The sequence below is a fragment of the Heloderma suspectum genome, chromosome 1, assembly GCF_057233095.1.
Source record: "Heloderma suspectum isolate Gila_16-S chromosome 1, 16-S_ref, whole genome shotgun sequence".
In the NCBI taxonomy this organism is placed as follows: domain Eukaryota; kingdom Metazoa; phylum Chordata; class Lepidosauria; order Squamata; family Helodermatidae; genus Heloderma; species Heloderma suspectum.
The window spans coordinates 365,255,328-365,277,191 of NC_139458.1; the positions used below are offsets into that span (position 1 = coordinate 365,255,328).

Below are 21,864 nucleotides of genomic sequence, written 5' to 3' on the forward strand. Positions count from 1 at the left end.
ACAACCCAGGAAGAGAACCCATGGTTTGTTTTTTGGTTGTGAACTCTGAGTTGTTCATGGTTAGCTACTCATAGTTAAACCATAGTGAAGGGTTTGCATGTAATAACAACCCACAGTTCAACAACAACCCACGATTCAATGGCAACCCATACTCAGCCTGTACTCTGGGTTGTCATTATGTGTGAGCCATGTCAATGCCTGTCTCCCACCTCAACAAGGCTATTAATAGCTTGGAGGGAGTTCAATTGGGAAAATGGAGGGGTTACACTTCACCTCCCCCCCCCCAATCCCACTGCTCCAGTGGTTGCTTTTAAGCTTAAAAAAAAGTTATTGAGACAGCCAATCACAGAACTCCCCCATCATGTGTAGTCTGGCCCTAAGGGCTGCAACTAAAAGTATAATATCTGAAGTGGCCCATATAACTGGCTGTCTGGTGATGTGCTTGATCTCCACTCTTGGATGAAGAAGGTAAAACCAGAGCAAAGTCACATTTTCAGAAGAATGACTTCATTTCACTGGCCTAGTATACAGTAATGATTTAATCCTTTGCCCCTCTGCAGATGAAATACCCTTTTGAGATTAAACATCCTGAACGTTGGACCCCATTAAGGGTAACCAATCACTACTTTTGAAAATTATATGCTTATATAGAGAAAGAAGGTGACCAGTATGCTAGTCTGGCCAATCAGGAGATTCTTACTATAAAGATGTAAGGATCTCGCTTCACACTCCCCCTGCCCCAACATACAGATTGGAAATCCAATGTACACAGCAGTGAAGACTAGTGGCTCTGATTTTGGTGGGGCTGTGAATGCTGAATCCTAGCCCCAAAATGGGTTCAGCGCCTTGGATAACTCCTTTAGAGATCTGGCTGGTTCTGATTGAAAACCCATAATGGATTCACAGCCCCACTGAAATCGGAGCCACTCACCTCCACGGATACAGGATACCTTCCTTGTACATGTGGCAAAAAAAGACATACCACCATTAAAACATTACAAAGAAGATATTTAAAAACAACAACACATAGGTTAATCTGTCTGTGAGAAAAAATACCACATGAAGTGGACAAAGAGAGGGCTACAAAACAGCCATGCAAAGTTTTAGAATAATGTACGAGAAAACCTAGAACTTTGCCCATATCTGACTCTCTAACTTTAATTATTACGACCCTCCCTTCTCCAATTATTTAAAATGACACAGCTGTTGTAAAACAAAAGCACGGAGAAACTATTTCACTACTAAAGTTCTGGAAATCTGGGGTAATTTAGCTAAGGGATATCAACAACTTCTATTTTGGACCTTAAAACCTCTACGCAATTATGGCAGCAGAATTGCTACAACTTGTTAAAGGCTACAAGAATCTGTATAGTATTAAAATTCTAATATCCTGTATTCCAGACTCAGCTGCACATTCACCCCTGGGCTTTCAGCTGTCAGCTAGGATCTCTTTTCAAAATGAACTTCTGGGGCTACTGGGCAATGTAGGCTTTTCTCCAGTGGCTTTTTACTTTAAATTTTATTCTTACCACTCAGCCAGGGTGATAATTAGCTCAGTAATTGAATTTCTTCCTGAGTGGCGTCATTCCACACAAACTGAGTGCAGGTCCTTTGGAGCTAGCCTGGAGGAGCCTATGAAAATTGTGAACATCTTCAGCACGGAGCTAACTAATTCTGAAAGACTTCACTAAAATGTTAAAATGACTTCACTGGTTCCTGTCCCCCCCACCTTTTTTAATGCCAATGTAGGCAAGTGGGAAAGGTCCGAGATGCATGCAATTACATTATTTTATTAGTATGTTTGCATTTCTGTGGTGATGAGACACTTATTATGCTGTTAACCAAAATATAATTCTTGTCTTCCAGTACTTATTTATACCACCTTATCTAGAAGTCAGAAAAAAATCTAGTCCCAACTCCCAATGGACCAAAATCCAGATATGTGTTAAAGTTAACAGACGAGAATTCCATCTAATACTACATGTGGTGGCCAGTTGTGGTTATGCGGGGAGGGAAAAGCACTCTGAAGACACTCAAAGGGACTTTATTATTTAAGATGCTTAAGGTATAATGGACCAGCAAGTAAGTGCTTGGGGTAGGATTATGACATCACCACCATAATTTTAAAAATGATATTTTCACTGGCACTTGAGGTTTTGTAACCAGGTCAGGCTGCCAACACCATTACACATCCAAAGAAATAAAATGTAATGCTTTTATTTTTACTGATTCTTAAATTTCATATAGCACTCAGTGCAATAATGTCAAAGTTTCCCACAATTTAATGTCAAAGTTATTTGAGGGACTTGTTCTGAAATGTTTTGATGGGTTTCTTACAGCAAAATAATTGGCCAAGACGTGATGGCAAGAAAGAAATCAAAACTTTTTAATTTTTTTAAAATGCTAATCTGTACCATGCAGTCTTTTTAAAGAGTTGTGGTTCTTATGAAATGTACAAAGATGTTTCTTATCTAAGAATGATTTCAAACATAAGTAGCAAGCCAACCAATACGTCAGATAAAAAGTAGAAAAGTTTCACAGTGTGAACTGCAAGCATCATTTCAAGAAATATCAAAACATGTAAACTAGATCAGTTCCAGTTGTGTGAAGTGAGGCATTGCTCTTGGGCTCACAATATCATTAGCAGAAGTTGGATTGGCTGTATGCTGTAGTTGAAAGGTAGGGAACTGTTTAGCCCTCGGGGTCTGGATTACTTTCTGGCTCACCCGGTAGGAGCCAGATGATATTGGTTGGCAGACCCTCCCTCTCAAAGTCTGTCCCCTCTCTGAAGCCCCCTCCCCTGACATCAGATGGGAGTTTCTCCATGCAGAGAAAGGCATGGAGGAACCACTCCTGCCTCTCTGTACAGAAAAACTCCTTTTCTCAGTGCAGAGGGAGGCTCCATGCCTTTCTGTGCATGGAGAAAAGGGCAATCCCTTGCAGCAGGGAAAGGCAGCCTTTTTGTATCATTGAGAGATGAAACCCCCACTCTTATCTCCAATCAGTGATCGGGAATAAGAGTGTGGGTTTCCTCTCCCAGCGACAGAGAAAAGATGCCTCTCTTTACTGCTGGGAAACCTTGATATTACCTGCATTCAGAGATCAGAGATAAGAGCAGGGTTTTCTCTCTCCATACTAGAGAAGCCTGTCTTTCTTTAGTGCTAGGAAACAGGGCAGGGCATCAGACAGATGGGGAACCTTTTCAGGCCACGTTAGGTTGGAGGTTCCCCATCCCTGCTGTAGGTGGAATGAGGTACCAAGAACTACATTGTGGTGCTGCATGCATGAAAATATACAGAGCTGAATTGGCGGTTGCTGTAGCATTCAGTGGTGGGCAACCTGTGGCCCTCCAGAAGTTGTTGGACTATAGCTCCCATTATCTAGACCCCTGGCCATTCTGGCTCAGGCTGATGGGAGTTGAAGGCCAAAACATTTGGAGGGCCACAGGCTCCCCACGCCTAAGTAGCCACTTGGTAAGCCAACTGTTACCATGCTTTTCAGTTCCCTGGATTTCTGAGTGGATTTGGGAGCATTGTAACGTTTGTCTTGCCACCACCTGGTAAGTTTGGAATATGCAGAAGCATGGGGAAAAATTGCCCACTCCATGGCTAGAGGCTACAGATGCCTGGCTCTCCATGTGATTACAGAGGTGAGTTGACAAGTGGCCACCATGGGCAATATGATCATGTGTATCCAGTCAATGTATCCACCTAATTTGGGATGACAAAGAAAAAGAAGTCAGGAATGGAAAGGGGTGGTCTGAATTGGCCCCAAGAAGCAACCCTAATTGTGGCCACCCCACAAATGCAGTTTTGCTTCACTTTGCCAACACAGAGAAAGGTGAGCAGGAAAATGGAACAAAGTAATTGTCAACTTCATAGAAAGGAGTAAGTTCAGGCATTCATGTCCAGTTTTCTAGAGTAGAATTACTGGAAGAATGTTCGGGACATGCTTGAACAGCTGGAGACCTGTTACAGTATTTCTTAATATAGCGAGAAATCTGGAAATGCGACCCACAGAAAACTGGCAGTTTAATCCTAACCTCTTTAGATCACTGATTTAGTTACACTACGCAGCAATTCACCAGAGACCCCCCAGAGCAAACACAAGCTGTGCCATTCCCCAAAATAGAAAGTGTGACAGATGATTTTGAAATGAAAGAGCAGAAACAGGAAGGAAAGAGAGAGAGATGAGAAAGGGAGCTGTAACTGAAAATGCAGGATTCCTGATGGCAGCTCCATAGCCCAGATGCATCACAGAGACTGTATTGCAGGCTGTTCCATGGGATCCAGCAAAAACATGAGAAAGGAAGTCAACTTAATGCATTCATGCATCCAGTACTTTAAAAGATATGATACAATAAAATGGGGAAAGGGTGATGAGGAAAATGTGCCATTCTAGTATTAGTGCTACTGCTTTTTTTGGTTTGTTTTTTGGAAAACAGGGAAAGGCCACGTATTGAACATACAGCAGAAGTTTTTAAGTGTCTGTTCATTAAATGAGATTTACTGCTATTTCCTTTTCATTCTCCTACCACCAGGATGCAATAATTTGAACAGCTGTAAAAATAAGGAAAAAACAGCACCCCCCATGCTGCAAGTGGAACACATGCTAACATAGTTGTCCTTGATTCAAGATTGAAGTTGCTTTAAGGGAACAAAGAAGTTCCCTTAAACCAAAGATTTTGGTTTATATCAAGGCCACTCAGTAAGTGGTAAGACAGATGGAACAATTCAGTAGATAGTAATTAGGCTTAACTTTTTTCTGTATCAGTATATAATGTTATACCGCAAATGTTTACAGCAAACATCTGCTGCTGCTTCCTTCTTTTTCACATTCACTCTTACCTTCCTCATTTTATCAACTGATTCTAGAGTGCAAGCCTGTGGGCACAGAATTGTCTTTTAAAAATGTATTGCACAGGGCTTAGTCACTTCAGGTGCTTTATAAATAAAATATGATGATGGTGCTTATAGCAGGCGAAAAGTAATAATATCTGCAGAATAGAATGTAGATCAGCAGCACAAACCTGTTTAAGTCAGCTTAAGCTGCAGTGGTATGAAGAGGTGCAGCAGCACCTCTTTGCCAGACAGCAAAGTTCAGTTGCCATTTTTTGTCATCCTCCCACCCCCAAATGCCTTGGCTCAAAAGGTTTCATTTTGCCAGAGTAGTTCTGCTAGTCAAAACCTATCTAACAAGGGCAAATCAAATTTGAGTGTTGCCTGCTAAAAGCCCTTACTGACATGGACATGGAAGCGGTCCCTCCTGCTATTCAGCCAGCATGGGACCTCCTGAAGTCATGGGAACATAGGAAACTGACTTGTACTGAGCGAGAGCGTTGGTCCATCAAGCCCAGTATTGTCGACGTTGACTGGCAGCAGCTCTCCAGGATTTCAGACATGAACCTCTCCTAGCCCCACCTAGAGATGCCAGGGATTGAACACGGGGCCTCGCACATGCAAAGCCCTTCCCCAACCACCCTCAGTAGAATCATAGAATAGTAGGGTTGGAAGGGGCCTACAAGGCCATCAAGTCCAACCCCCTGCCTAAGCTTCCTCCATGCCTAACCTAACCAAAGCCTCAAAGCACCATCAATTGCCTATAGAGAACCATGAGATAGTAAGTGGCTTTTCCAAAAAGTACAAAAAATACAGATACCCTTCTTTTGTTAAACAATCATGTCTTTGGGGAAATCACCTTTTCAGAAGTTTGATTCTTTCCATTTAAGCTTGAACTGAGAGAATGACCCTGTTCAGATGTCACCCTATTGTGTCTGGGTGGTGCCACTGACACTGAAGAGAATGAGTTTGCTATTAGCGTAAAGCAGCCTTCTTCTACCTGGTGCCCTCCAGATGTGTTGGACTGCAACTCCCATCATTCCAAGCCATCATGGCCTTTGCTGGCAGGGAATTATGGGAATTGGAGTCTAACATATTTTGAGGACAACAGGTTGGAGAAGACTCCTATATAGGATTGAAAAGTTGTCCTTCTGGCTGCATAACAAATCACACTTAAACCTGGATTCTAAAACTCTTTCCTGCAAAAAGAATGGCCTTAACTAAATACACAAGCTATTCTTTCACTTTAGCCTTTTCCTTATAATGTTCATACATGTAAAATTGCTTCTATTCCCTAAAACCACACAAACCAAATTACTGTTATTGTTCATATCAAGGGGATGCTTGAGGGATAGAAATTGGGAGAAAAACAGGACCTGTTGGTATTTCTGTCTTCATTATTTGGGGATATTGTAGTGCTTGTAGCTCATTAGGACAAAGGGAGAGGGAGAGCGTGAAGGCTCTGGAGATCTGCTATATCCTGGTTGTGTAACTAGATACTAGATACTTGAGTTTTTCTTTCCTTTCTCAAGCTACTGAGAATGGATGTGTGAGGTAGTAATTTGTTACACTGGAGCTGGCAGCAATTCAAAAGGAAGAAGTTATCCTCATAGGCTATGATTAACATTATGCCTGCATGTGTGTGTTCATATGTTCAACTGAAATCATAGAGGCACAGAATGTAGTCCACTAGGAACATCTCTTGAACAAATCCCTTGAAATCAGGGCTGCTGCCCAATTAAAGAAATCTTAATTAATTGCATGAGTTTGGGTTGATTAATTAATTGATTACATCTGCATAAATTTGTACATGAATTCTGAAGAAGAAAGCGGTCTCTCTGGTATAAATATGTCACAGTGGGAGAGAAAGGAAGAATGCCTTTTCTAAGGCCGCACCTGCCACTGTGATTTTTGTAACTAATTGTATTAAAAATAATCATTGTTGTTTTTTTAAAAAAAATCTGAGGTCTGATTCCTTAAGGGGGCACCTTTTTAAATCGATACAAAGGTTTTTAGGGTGCAATCCTATGCATGTTTAGACAGAAAAAGTCCTGCAGCCCCTAGCATGCCCCATCCAGCTCCCGAGTTCCATTTTTTACCACACTGAATCTTTGTTCGGTCAATCCCAGTTTGCTACATCTGGCACTAGTAGTGGTTGTCTGTGTAGCCAACACAATGTTTAGCTGTTTAAATTGTTCTAAATGTTGTATGTTAGAGAGTTTATATTATGTTTATATTATCTTGTGTTGTGCGGTGTATTTTTGTGAACCATCCAGAGAGCTTTGCTATTGGGTGGTATAGAAATGAAAATAAATAAGAAATAATAAAATAAACATAGAGTTGCACATGTCATTAGCAGGCTTCCCCAACATGGTGACCTCCATTTATTTTGGTCTGCAACTCTTAGTATTCCTAACCATTGGCCATGCTGGCTGGGGCTGATGGGAGTTGAAGCCAAAACATCCAGAGGGCACCAGATTGGGGAAGGGTGGTCATTAAACTACTTAGTGATGGCAATATGACATCATAAACAGACAACTGATGCTGGTGGTTTATGTACTTGGCCATTTTTATTTCTTTATTGCATTTATAGCCCGCCTTTTTTCCTCCAAGGAACCCAAGGCAGAGTACATAATCCTCCTCCTCTCCATTTTATCCTCACAACAACAACCCTGTGAGGTAGGTTGGGCTGGGACTCTGTGACTGGCCCAAAGTCATCCAGTGAGCTTCCATGGCTGAGTGGGGACTAAGAACCCAGATCTCCCGGCTCCCAATCCAATACTCTAACAACTAATGCTACTTTCTCAGACTGAAGTATTCTTGTGCTGTGTAAGGCACTGAAGAACAGGAAACAGGGATTTCAACACAATTAAAAAATATACTTAGTTCCAAGCTACATATTACATACAACTGTGTGTAACAAAACTCTGAAGCTCCTTTTGTTATGGAAAAGTTACTCTGACTGTGGGTGATTTGGGAGTGGGGAAGTAGTGGTAAGGGTGGCTTCATCCTTTCCACACCTGCTGCTTTTCCACTGCAACTCGCCACCCCCCTATGCCTGACAGATTCCAGAGATGTGCTGCAAATATATATTTGGAATCACATGGGCAGAAAACACCTGGGGGGGGGGCGGTTAGCAGAAAAACAGTAAGCAAAGAAAAAAAAAGGATGAAGCACCCCCACTTCCCCATATCTCCACTGAAAATTGAACTGTTCTGACACTCCTTTTCAGCAAGGAAGTGAACTGTTGGAATTTTCTTTTATACATGGTTGCATGTAATGTGTAGTTTTTCTCTACAGACTCAGTCTTAAAGGTAAAAACTGCTTTCCCCACTCAGCACCATTTAACTGGTAGAACGTTAACCGGCTAGCATAAACTGTATTAATCCATTTTGACTTCTATTACCTAAAGGCCAAAATCATTTAGTTTCTAAATGTAGCTGCTGAATCAATAGCTACTGACATTCAGGACAGTTATGATTCCCCCTGCCCCTCCGCACAATTTTGTTGTCCTCTTTGAAAAGTAAATGTGATGTGGCAACTCCATTCTGATTATTGTTTAAATACATTTCTTTTCAAAAATGGATAACTTTCCTCCAACAATCACTAGTGCAATAGACCCAGGATGAACAGTAGCAAAATAAGCTGAGTAATTCTGAAGGTTCACAGAATGCTGTACAAAATATTAATGTAGATCTACTAATCCCCCAAATATTTAATAATAAAGAGATGTATAATACTTTGCCTTACTTGTAATTCTTTTCCCAGAACTTGATTGGTCTGGCGTATGATGTGAGAAAAATGACACTCCCTAGAAATGGACTCAACGGAGTAGAAAAGATTGCAGTGACCAGAGTTTGAAAGAAGAGCATCGCAGAGTCTGAACATTTCAAGTTAAGGTAGCACAAAAGGTAGCACAAAAGAAGTTTACTGCATTTTACATTGTCCTTCGGCCACTTTCTGACCTATTTATATTACCAACTTCCCCCCCAAAAGAAGTAGATGCAACAAAGTAACAGGGAACAGCTAAGGATCAAGAAAAGAACTACATTTATTCAGATTTTCAAAGAATGCTTGTAGCATAGGCCTAATTCTCTCTGAAATGGTGAACCTATGTCTAAGCTGTATCAGTTCAGACTACAGATGGAAGCTCCCATATTTGGGTGGAATAAATTCCAATGCATTTCTCCACATACATAATGAGATGTCAAGGAGAAGCTTTCTTCTCACCTAGACTTTCCCCTGACATGCTCATTTTCTGTGTGAAGGAAATGTTCGCATATGAAGGCACATTCAACATGTGATTCCCAATCTTCAGCCTGAAGCACAGCCCAGACACAAGTTTCCCACAGGTTCCCCACAAGTGAGAACTAGGCCTAAGTGAGCAAGGCATCAGAATGGGTGGTGGAGGATGCGGCAGATTTCTAAGTGTCAAGGGTTGCCTGGTAACGTGTGTAGGAAATTCACCAGCTACATAACACTACAGAACTTTAGAAGAACCTGTTGAAAGTAAATTCTTATCCATTCATTATTTGTGGTAAATTACTTAAAGGAATTTATGTGATAGACTCTCAGATTCTCAAACACCAAGAATGGGGGATGCTGCACACTGAACCGTACAACACACTGACTAATGAATGAAAATTCTATTCCCCCGTTTTTCATTTATCTCTATAGGAAAACTAAAAAAAGACTCACATTGGCCTTGTAATTAAATGAACATACGATGAAAATTAAAGGACAGTGGACCAAGTCTTTCTTGACTATCAGTTATTTGTTGAGCATCTTTCATTAACCCCAGGTCAATGTAATATTATGTATGTGGTATTTAAAATTTATCCAAACTCTGAATACACTAGTGTTTTGGATGAAAACTGCAAGCATGATCTAGCAAAAATTAAGTATTTGTACGTCTCATGCAGTTCAGTGATGGAGATTTAAGCGTGTCCTTAACTCCCTCATCGAAATCAATGGTACTTAAAAGTGCTTAAAAGTGCTTAAAAGTGCTTAAAAGTGCTGAATGTTAGCTGAATCAGGCTCCTTGACATTGAAATCAATTTAGGGTACTATACTGAGGTGTGTGTAAAATTAGTTTTTAACCTTCTATCATATATGAGCAACCTCTGCTCTCATAATGGATAAATTATGTGTAGATAGTTGAGAAATGCTTTTTCTCTCTGATTTTGGTAATTAAGAAATCATATCATATTTTTCTGCTAAGGGCTAATTAGACACACTTTTGATGTTATCTGCAATTTTAATAAATCCTTAAAATTTACTGCAACTCCACATATACATATATATATACATATGGAACAACTGATTGGTTCAAAATTGGGAAAGGAGTACGACAAGGCTGCATATTGTCGCCCTGCTGATTTAACTGATATGCAGAGTACATCATGAGAAACGCCGGGTTGGATGAATCACAGGTCGGAATTGAGATTGCCGGGAGAATTATCGACAACCTCAGATACGCAGATGATACCACCCTAATGGCAGAAAGCGAAGAGGATCTAAACAGCCTCTTGTTGAGGGTGAAAGAGGAGAGTGCAAAAGCTGGTTCGAAACTCAACATTAGAAAAACTAAGATCATGGCATCTGGCCCCATCACTTCCTGGCATATAGAAGGGGAAGAAATGGCAGCAGTGACAGATTTTATTTTCTTGGGCTCCAAGATCACCACAGACGGCGACTGTAGCCATGAAATTAAAAGACGCTTGCTCCTTGGGAGGAAAGCTATGGCAAACCTAGACAGCATAGTAAGAAGCAGAGACATCACCTTGCTGACAAAGGTCTGTCTAATCAAAGCTATGGTTTTCCCAGTAGTAATGTATGGCTATGCGAGCTGGACTATAAGGAAGGCTGAGCGCCGAAGAATTGATGCTTTCGAACTGTGGTGCTGGAGAAGACTCTTACGAGTCCCCTGGACTGCAAGGAGGTCAAATCAGTCCATCCTAAAGGAAATCAACCCTGAGTGCTCATTGGAAGGACAGATAATGAAGCTGAAGCTCCAATATTTTGGCCACCTAATGCGAAGAGAAAACTCCCTGGAAAAGACCCTGATGCTGGGAAAGACTGAAGGCAAAAGGAGAAGGGGATAGCAGAAGATGAGATGGCTAGATAGCATCACCGATGCAATGAATATGAACTTCAGCACACTCCGGGAGAGAGCGGAGGACAGGAAGGCCATCTCGGAAACACGGGAAAGGTTGATTTCAGCAGGACTTGAGTACATATATCCCTATGCAGTCTAAGCATTTGAATTTCCTTTTGGCTTTGTGACAAAATGGTGACTGTTTGGCATTAGCTCAAGAGTTTTACAGCACTGGTTATGAATCTATGAGGCTGCTTGAGTTGGTCATGATTACTAATGTCAATATGGAAACTAGAAACTCATACTTCTCTCTCAAAGTGAGGTGTTTTCGTTCCACATGCATGTGGGGCCATGCATCCCACTATGGAGTAGATATACAAGTTCCTGCTTGAAGAATTTGGAGAGAGTTTTTTGTTCACTATACAGGAAACATAAAACCAAGAGCAAGTAACTTACACATTCTGTATCCACACAAAAACTTTGGAGACTTCCAAACATCAGGATCACCCTTAGCTCTCTGCTCTATCAGGGTCTACATCAGTAGGAACTGAGATAGAAACAATGCTTCCGTAAGGATCCTAAGAGCTTGCTGATGCATAAAGGAGTTGCCTAAGCTCAAGTGAAACTACAGCTGCAACTGTTTACATTTTAGTGGTTCAAATATGGAGAACTTTGCAGAAGTTATAGCCAGTGGACACATGCTATCTGATCAATGTTCTTAACCGCAGAATAGCTAGACAACAAGGTGGGAGAGACCCGAATCTAAAATCAAAAGAATGTTGTAGGAAGAAGCATCAGCAAGATAGGTATAACTTAATACATGAAGATTACCTTATACAATGAGCCTACAATGGAGACTTTGCTGATTTCCTGGCTGTGACAACTGAAGCAAAAAACTTTATCTGTAACCTAGACATACATTTGTGATCTTCCTGTCTATATTTTATATTTCATATTCATTATGCTCTATGTTTTTATTGTAATGCGATGTGAATGCGCCATACGATAAATAAATAAATAAATAAATAAATAAATAACATTATACAATAACCTAGCTGAGATACACTGACACTCCTACATAGAACTAGGTGTGTGTAGTATTGCCAACAATTCCTTATCTGCGTGGATCTTGATGTGGTTGGTCAATGCCTGCACTGATTCTGCACACCAGTGTTTTAAGGGACAGACAGCAGCCATGTTTGCACACAGGCTCCATATGCGTATAGGCCACCTCATGTTGCAACAGCCTATTTAACATGATGGCAACCGTATCCCCCTTCATGTGTTACTCTCACGAAGGCTCAAAGCACATTGAAAGAGGCTGTCAGGGTCCTCCCTGCCCCTGATATTAAATGAATCCTCTTGAGTGCCACCCTCGCTGTCCACACATTAGCAGAGAAGACAGGGAAGCGTGGAGCATCCCATAACTCTGAGCTTTGACCCTGAAACTCTGCACAATCAAGGATTCCAGGATCTGGGGAAACCTCCACATGAAGAAGTCTACATGTGAATGCTTCCCCACCTGAGAGGTCCATGCAAATGTGTGGCTGCAGTGGCAGGGCCAGGAGGAGCCATGCGACATTAAGAGCAAGGCTAAAGGCACGATCCCCCACCTGGCCCCTTTCAACACACTTTCTGCTTCACACAAGTAACATGTGAAGGGGGCTCATGTAGACTTCCTATAAGTGCAAGGGCTTTTCTGTGGCACTGCAAGCAGGCAGCACCACACTTCAATTGGTCCCAAAGCCTCATCAATTCTAGGGGAATTTACTTCTATGTAATACACTTAGGCACAGGGTGCTAATATGCCAAGTTATATGCAGCGTTGCACAGTTCCATAGTTCAAAGTAACTTTCTATATTACCATTTAAAGACATTGGGGCAGTCCCATCAGTAGCTTCCATTTCTGAAAATGTCATGTCAAAAAGATTAACACAGAGAACTAGCCTAGGGACAAATGTGTGAAATTTGAGACTCTGGGAGCCAATGATATATATTACCCATTCTTACACAGTGTTTCTGGATAGGAGGGTAACTGCAGAAATAAAGCGGACGTCAGTTACATACCCTACTGCACAAGTAATAATGCCACAAGTAAAAATGAAATACATTTCTCAGTTCATTACTTTTTCTCATTTATAGCTGTTTAATCATTTATATTTCACTTTTCAAAATATTGTTCAAAGTAGCTTTTCTTGTATTCTGTCCCCTCACCCCACCCCGTGCCTCTGGAGACAGCAACACTTTGGCTCAAAATATTTTTTTAAAAAATGTAAACCACCCAAGAGCACCAAGCTGTTCTTTCAGCTTCTGAATATAGAACAAAACATACAAAACATAGCAAACATACTTTCTTAAAGGATATGAGGTATAGCAAAAAGCTGAGCAAACACATGGAATGAAGAACCCCAAGCAATTTGCCAAGGAGCAATATATGTCATTATGAACTGTAATTTTTGCAGTAGGTCCCACAGCTGAAAGCAAAAGAAAGAAAAAAAACCCAAGTTATGACAGCATATGTGAAAGCCATTTTTTAAAGGAACATTTTAACCTTATGCATCTTACACAAGGACACAGCACCAAGGTATCCATATTACAGTTGTACTACCTCTTAGATTATACTGATATTCAATGAATGTAGAAAGTGAATTTTTTTTACAGTCTGGGAACTGTAGCCTGAATAGTCAGATGGAAACAGAGAATATGACATCTAATGCACAACCAACCAGAATCCTGCAAACATTTCCTTCCTCTTAAAAAAAGAGAAGAAGATAATCTTTGTAGCCTACATATTTGCACAAACCTGGAGAAGAAGGGGAAAAAAACTTTCCTAAAACAAAAATATAGAATGGCTAAATGTGAGTGAGACTTCTTATTTAGTACATTGTATGTCATCTTCCCCTTAAGGCAGAACTAGTTGCTACAAGAGATAAGGGGCTACTTCTTACAAGACTACGTCTAGGTCACATGCTCTCTCTGCCCCTCTGTAACATGTACTGCAACTTACACTATGACCTGACATAGTGACATTGTGAATTATGATGGCAGGAGATGGCATAAGTTATATTAAATGTTACAAAGGGGGGAGGAAGACACCCTACACACGGTTGCCACTTTCAGTGGTAGCCCTGTATCTACTTTAGACCAATTCATGCAGTCTTATTTGAAGTGCAATTTCCATCATGGTGGTGTCTGTTTTGCCAGTCCAGATTCAATGAGAATGTGGTTCCACTATATGCCTTGGCCCCACTGTTGCACAATACCTCATGAACTTTTAGAAGTTCTTTCGGTGGCCTGATAAATCTGGAACCATGGTGGAACACACTAATGACTGCTTCGTCATGTCTTTATCTATTTGGGCTAACAAAGGAGAAAGTCACCACACAGAGAAAATAACCCCACAAATGGGATCTTATATCCCTTTCCCATTACTCAAAAACTCTTCAAAAAGCAAGAGACACAAAATTACAAATATTACCAGGCTCTTTAAACACAATGTGCAACGATGTAAATTGTGTGAATTCATGAAAATCAAGAAACATTATGTGAATCTGTCCAATTTGCAGAACTTATATCTGTTGCAACGTTTGTGTTTTATAATCACAGAGCTTGGAGTCTTTTAATGCAGCATTCAAGATCTCCAGATTCATAGTAGCCCTGTTATAACAACATAATTGTCAGGTATCTACTTTGAAACATCTTGCCATTTCCACTATTGAATTGGAATCATAATGCTTTTCTTTGATATATATATACAATAAGAGGGAATATTTACACATTTACAGCCTAATTTAGTGTTAATCTCCTTAACGTGGATTGCTTATGAGTATTTATAGCAATCTCTCTGCATCTTCGGAGAAAATTAGCAGAGCTGGGGAGATTGGCATATTGCTGATGGCACAGATTTCCTCATTATAGTGCAATTTCTTTTCTATAAATCTATCTCATAAACATCAAAGGCCATTCATTATTTTTACACCTTGGTTTTCTTTCATTTCTTCACCTATTATTCTATAAGTAACAATAGATCCATTCTAAGAAATTATCCTTCTTAATTAAAAATATTTAGAATGTTTGGACAATTCATACTATTTATACAGATCTAAACCAATATATATAAACAGATATAATATTTTAATTGATGACACAAAATCTGAATACTCAGTTGAGAAAATTTAACATTCAAGTATCAAATCTGAAATTCAGTAATTGTTCAATTATTGACTAAGCCACACACAAATGATAACATTTGATTAGGATTTCTTCCCTGAAATTTGTTTCATTATTGGTATATGTATAGACCCAGTTTGAACGGTTAAACAATGCATAGTTTGTTAAATGTGAGTTGGGAGTGAGCATGTGGGCTGGCTCCTGCCTATTCACCTGCTTCCACTTTGCTAAACGACCCAGGAGTGCCCTGTTCCTGGATTATGACGACTGAACATGGAACTCTGGAGTTGCTTAGGAAGAAACAAACCAAAGTTTTAACCCAAGAACAAACCATGGGTTAAAACTCCAGGTTGTTTCTCCCTCAACAGTCCACAGTTCCAGGTTCTGATGTCACGGCAAACAATCCAGGAATGTTCCTGGGTTGTTTAGCAAAGCACACTCCCTCCCTCCCATGCACTCACCCATGGCTTGTTCACCATTGGTTGTTTGATCGTGCAAACCAGGTCACAGGGTTGTATCCAATGGTGTCCTTCCATTCATGGAAGGCTCTTTGATCCAGCAGAGGCTTCTATGAACAAAAAGTGTTGGGAAAGCAATTTTCACTGATTTCTCCTTTCCTTTGCACACCCCGCCCCCCACCAAATCTGCTCCAGAACAACATAGGAAGTGGGGTGTGGGAGACTGTAAGGGAAAGGAAATCTTTACAAAGATCACCTCCCTTCCCCACCCATTCACAGAAGCCTCCAGTGGATCAAAGAGCCTTCTGCCAATGGAAGGACAGCACTGGAAATCCCCCCCACCTTTTTGTTTTGTAGTTATGGATGTTTCATTACAACCTATTTTCATGACTCAAGAAGAGGCCCCAGCAGGTGAGTATGTGCTGGGCAGATTAAGTTGACAGATCCCTTTTGTAACATTTTTCATATGAAAGTCCGACAGGTTATGACCTTAACTGATAATCAGAGCAAACACTTGCCAAAGGACAAGGATTAAACCAAACATATAAAACATTTCAGACTTGGGCAGCAAAGACTTCTTCAACAGACATTTTAACTAAGGAAGAATATTCTGTCTGATTATCAAAAACAAAACAAAAACAAAACTTGCATATTTCTGTTATCACCAACACTGAGTTGTTGTATAATAAATTCATCCAAGTTCTTTAAGAACTGAACTATTGGACTCTTAATTATAAACAAAAAAATCAATCTTTCCCAACATCTCCTTGCCATAACTGTATAGATAAAAATTCCAAAACCATATGAAACAATGATATACTATAATCTGAGAAATCGGTATTCAGGAAGTACCATATCCAGAAAGCCTCACGATGGTGGAAATAATTTCTGTTCAGGCTTTGGAAATGTAGGTTGAACAAATGTGTATGAGACAGCCACCACTTATCAGGCACATTATATTTTTGCCATTCATGAAGTGCAGGTTGTAGGGTCTATTTTGTATTTTAATCCTTTTGGACAATTTGGTTCCAGTTTCTTATCTCGACAAGTCAGTACACACTGAGAAAAAATGGTTTTCTGAACCCACTAAGGGTTTGTGAGAGAAAGTAAACATCAGCAACCTCACATACCCATTCATACTGGAAATTCTGCTACAGTTCATATTCCGCTGCTGACATGTAATGTGGTGGCATGAGGGCATTTTCAGAGGAGAAGCCACAGGCAGGAGGAGTGGTTTACACTTCCCAAATCTGTTGCTTTTTGTACTGCAACCATTCCTCTTTGATGCCTGGATCCCTTAAATGTCTGAATGTTCCTTACTAAAAAAGTGACAAATGAAGCTGCAAGCAAAGGCAGGTTTCGTATTGTTCTTTTAGCACAAGTAGATGTTTTGCTTCCTGTCAGTTGTTAATAGCAACATGTATATTTTATTGACCTGAAATAACCTGGCACAGGAGTGGCACTAAACTAAGAACACCCAGCCCCTCTATACAAAGGTAACAGGCAAATATCCTCCTATGTCTCAAGCCTCTTACATACAGGTAGGCAATTTCTAATCCTGGATCACAGCCAAGATATATCAGCTTTGTGAATTAATGTTATTTGTTGAATAGTATAAAACATATATAATTGACAGACCTTTGGAAGCCTTGGCATCCTGAAGACTAGCTATGTCAAGTTCCTCTTTGCACCAGAGAGGATTACCTACCCAGACCAGGGGCAACAGTCTGTCAAGACAATGCCACAATTCTGGTAATTGTGTGGAATATTCAGCTTGCTGATCTATTAGAGTAAGAGAACTGATCAATGTTCTTGGGTACTTCATTTGCTTTGCATTAAAGAACTGATAAAATAACTTTTGCCTGCTTTCAATAAAATTAGCCGGGCATGCCACATCTCAATAAAAGTTGGTAGTGAAATATTGGAGAAGGGACTTAACCCTCAGTGTCTTTAGGGACAATGTATTTTTCCTTTTTATGCAATACCCCCGACTACTTTCCATCAACTGTGGGTTCCAATATGTGGTAGCTGGCCAAAAGCAGCTGAGAAGAGTGGATCACAGGGGTAAAAACAAAGCAGATGTGGAAAATAATGTCCAGTGAGCAGTGATGTTGATTTGCATCCTTAGATCTCACTGGATTGTATTAATATTATGACTGGAGTAAGGGAGCAAGAGATAAGGCCAGCCCTACCATTATGCAGAGGGAAGTGGCTGCCTTAGGCAGCTAATTCTGGGTGGTGTGGGAACTTAGGAACATAGGAAGTTGCCTTATTCCAAGCCAGATAATTGGTCCATCTAGCCTCGTATTGTCAACACTGATTGGCAGAAGCTGTCCAGGTTTCTCCAGGCAGGAGTTTTTCCAGCCCTACCTGGAGATGTTGGAATTGAACCTGGAACCTTCTGCATGCAAAGCAGGTGCTCTGCTACTTACCTGTGGAAGAACCACAAATGGTTATTTATCTAATTTAGTGTTGATGTATTTTTACTGCCAGGGAGCAGAGAGATGCTTGCAGGATTTTCTGCCTCTGATGCTAAATAATTTTACTGGCCTTGGGAACTATATAGCTTGACTTTGTTGGGGGTGGGGGTGCCATTTGCTGCTGTACTACAGGCAGTAAATGTCTTAGGCCAGCCCTAACAAGAAACAGAATTACTGCAAAGCACATTACTGATAGCAGATGAAGAAACTGTCAGCTGACATAGGCTAACCAAGCTGGGGATGTTTTCTGCTGTATTTTCTTTCATTGACTTTGAAAACTAGCTGAAAAGAAAATGGATATGCTCTCTCAACCATTGCTTCTATGTGATGCACATAGCTTATGTTTATACTGAAATGATTATATGGACTTAGCACTTAGGAAAGAGTCTCGTCATAGACATGGGAAAACTCACACTTTCAGTAAATAATAAGATCCTGGCTGACACTTTCAGAGTTATTTCTACATAGCCAAAGGTGTTGAAAGTAAAAATGTGCTTTCTATCTTTTAGAATAGTTGTGAACATTGTAGTGACTGAACAAGTGCATCGATTGAAGCTGTCAGTTCTTTTCTTGCATAAGCAGAGTAGGCCACAAAGAGTTGGGAAACCAAGACAGATGCATTGTTTGATGCTGTCTGAGCAGGGATCATATCTATGTGCACTCTGTCATGGACATCAAATTACTCCAAATGAACTTTCTAAAAGGCCAGCCCACACAATTTTGAGGAGTCTTGGTAATTAGATCCATGGATATACTAATAATATCCTGAAAGGTGTCTTAATTTCTTCAAAATTCATCTATCTTAAATGCCAGTCTTGAATCACAAGCTCACTGCCTGATATTGCCATTTTCACTCATTGTCCTAGCATGCCTCCACACAGGGCAGCCAGGTGTCCCAGATTTTATAGGGGACAGTCTTCTACTTGAAGAGCGATCAGAGGGCAATCCTCTATTTGAAAGTCTTTTCAATTTGATGGGCCCCCTGGTCCAAGTCTGGTTTAAATATAAAAAACCATAGGAGGGGAGAGCTGGGGCCTTGATGCTGCCCCTCAAGAGTTGGCACCTGGACAGTCGACTGAGCAGGCACACAGGTCGCCTGGTCACAGTCTTCCCACTATGGTGAGATGTACTGTATTTCTATTTAAATTATTATCATGTCTAAACTTGCATTTACTGAGCGTATGCAAAATGGTTCCTCTTTTGTCCTCTTTTTTGATGATGCATTTCCTCTTTTTTGGCAAAGCATAAGTGGCCACCCTACCTCCACATGAAGCGACCTCAATACTGCGACTTTGTGCACGCTCCTTTGATTCTATTCACTCATTTTCTCAGGTATTACTAACATGCTCATGATCTAAGCAGGTTTCAAGACTTATTTTTTAAAAATACTCTTACTTTTGCCCCAAATCAATAGAACAAACTCATATAAACTATTAGGAACATTCTAAACCTCTGAGACCAGTAAAGAACTGTCTCTTAAAAGAATGCTTACATTTGTTCCCAAACTGCAGTATTTCTTCCATAAAACTCTGATGTTGTTCTGGGGATTATCATAACTGAAATAGTAATAGGTTCAATGGCCAAAATATATGAGCTGTTCAGGCGCTCCATTAAAGAAACTAGACTTAGTCAAAATATTTTGCAGACTGGAGTTCAAATCCACAGACCAGGGCACTGTATTCTCAGAAGCATTTGCTTACAATACTGATGGCCAAATATTATTTATTTAAAATATTTTTATATCACCTTCATTTGATGATACCAGGGTGGTATACAAAATGTAAAAAAAAATCCTAATACGATGTACAATAACAACAATAAAAGGAATAAAAAGCAGGAAATACACAAAACAAACAGGTCACGTCAACCAGCTTGAAATAAACCAGTTTAAAATGCTTGGGCAGAAAGAATATAATGTTGGTGGCAGCCGCAGCTCCACAGGAAGGATGTTCCTCAGTTGGGGCGTCACAAGAGAAAAGGATTTTCCCCTTGTTGTCACATAATGTACCAACAGTATTTGGATTCTCAGGACCAAACTACACGTGGCATTATTTGTACCTTTACAACAGCATGCTTAAACTGGCCACTTCTACTCTGATGAGCCCTAGTCCAGAATGTGTTCCCAGCTTTTCCTGCTAAAAATCGCCCATCCCTGCCTTTTTGCCCCTGAAGGTTCTGCCTGCAAAAAGTAGCTTCAGGAGAAAATAGCAGCCAGGGACGGAGCTATTTTCTGCAGGAAATTGCTGTGGGCCCCCGTTGAGAGCATGTTCTAGAGCAGGATCCCACAACTGCTTTTACTTCAAAGTAACAGTTTAAGTTACTTCAAAGTAACAGTTTCAGTTACTTCAAAGTTTAAGCATGCTATTGTAAAACTTGAATAATTACCGTCATATGTAGTTTTGCCTTCAGGGGCTGCTCAGTTCTTCAGAAACTAGTCCTGGGCATGGAAGGGGCTATTAAGTCCCTTAAAGATGAGCAGGACAAAGCTTTGCAATTATGCCACTTTCTTTGGATGCGTTATCCAAAACTTCTAATTCCATGCTTTTGGATGTATGCATTTGTAAGTGCCTTGACCTGAAGTTTTTTTGATCCTAGAATTTCTTTATCGTGTTTTGAAAAAGAAATCCACTGAATTACATGAACATTCGGGGGGAAGAGATGGGGGAGAATGGATTGTAACTTAATTGTGGCTCTGTAACACTTAGCGTTTAGACTGTGCTTTAAGGCATTGAAAGTACTTCATCCATTATTATTTATTATTATTTCTTTATTACATTTATATCCCACCTTTTTTCCTCCTTAAGGAACTCAAGGCAGAGTACATAATTCTCCTCCTCTCCATTTTATCCTCACAACAACAGCTCTGTGAGGTAGGTTGAGCTGAGACCTGGCCCAGAGTCACCCAGTGAACTTCATGGCTGAGTGGGGACTAGAACCCGGGTCTCCTGACTCCTGGTCCAGCACTCTAGCCACTACACCACACTGGCTCTCCATATCATCTCAGTAACATTTACATCAACCCTGTAAGGTATAATTTTTTTGTTATTATCCCATATTATTCCTGTTGTTATTATCGTCACACTTTGTCCAGTAGTCCCTTCCTCCCCTTTAGTGCTTGCTGCCTAGGAGAGGATAGAAGGCTGTGAGAGGGGAGACCCATGGGCTTCCTCCAGCACCGCTCAGCATACAGATTGTTCCACTGTGACAAGGTCACATCAATGAGCACTCCTTTATTACCACAGTTAAAAATTAATTTGGAAGAACAGTCTCATTTTGGCTTTAGAGTCAAATCAAGGTCAAAAGCCTTGAGTCTGTTCTACAGAAAGTAATAAAACAACAGTGGTCCCTAGATTTGTGTTTAATGCTTGAGCATGGCATCTACGACAAGCTTACGACAAACAAGAAGTGCTGGTCAGGGAATTTTAAGGATAAATGTAAGGAACTTATAACAAGGCAGACTGTCCTGAAAAGAGGACAGGAGGATTAAGCCAGACACTAGGAGTGAAAAATTCATTTCTTATAGCTGATTAGATAATTAAATGATTTCCTAGAGGAGACTCTTGAGTCAAAACCAGAAACAACAAAAAGATAAAGAAACATTCAAGTAATCAGCCTGGCGAGCAGACCTTCACAAGTAGGAAAGCATGTTCCAACTCATTAATTATTCTATTTTTAAAAATTGCTCTATAGTTGTGAATTTCCACAGCATCATGTCAACACAGAAGTCAACATGTCATTTCAAAGACATTTCAGTTTAAGACTATTCCTTTCTGAAGTTATGGTAGGCTATAATATACATACGTTTATTATTAGTCATGGGG

The 21,864-nt window shown here is 40.3% G+C and overlaps 1 protein-coding gene across 1 annotated transcript in view; it reads right to left on the minus strand.

Annotated features, from left to right (window-relative positions):
* Positions 1-21,864, minus strand: part of PCNX2 (pecanex 2) — a 164,135-nt gene that overhangs the window by 44,864 nt on the left and 97,407 nt on the right. The window contains exons 22-23 of the mRNA XM_084828140.1: positions 13,299-13,409; positions 8,589-8,716 (exon numbers count right to left, since the gene is read on the minus strand). Coding sequence (XP_084684266.1) covers positions 8,589-8,716; positions 13,299-13,409 — 239 coding nt within the window. The remainder of the gene's footprint in view (positions 1-8,588; positions 8,717-13,298; positions 13,410-21,864) is intronic.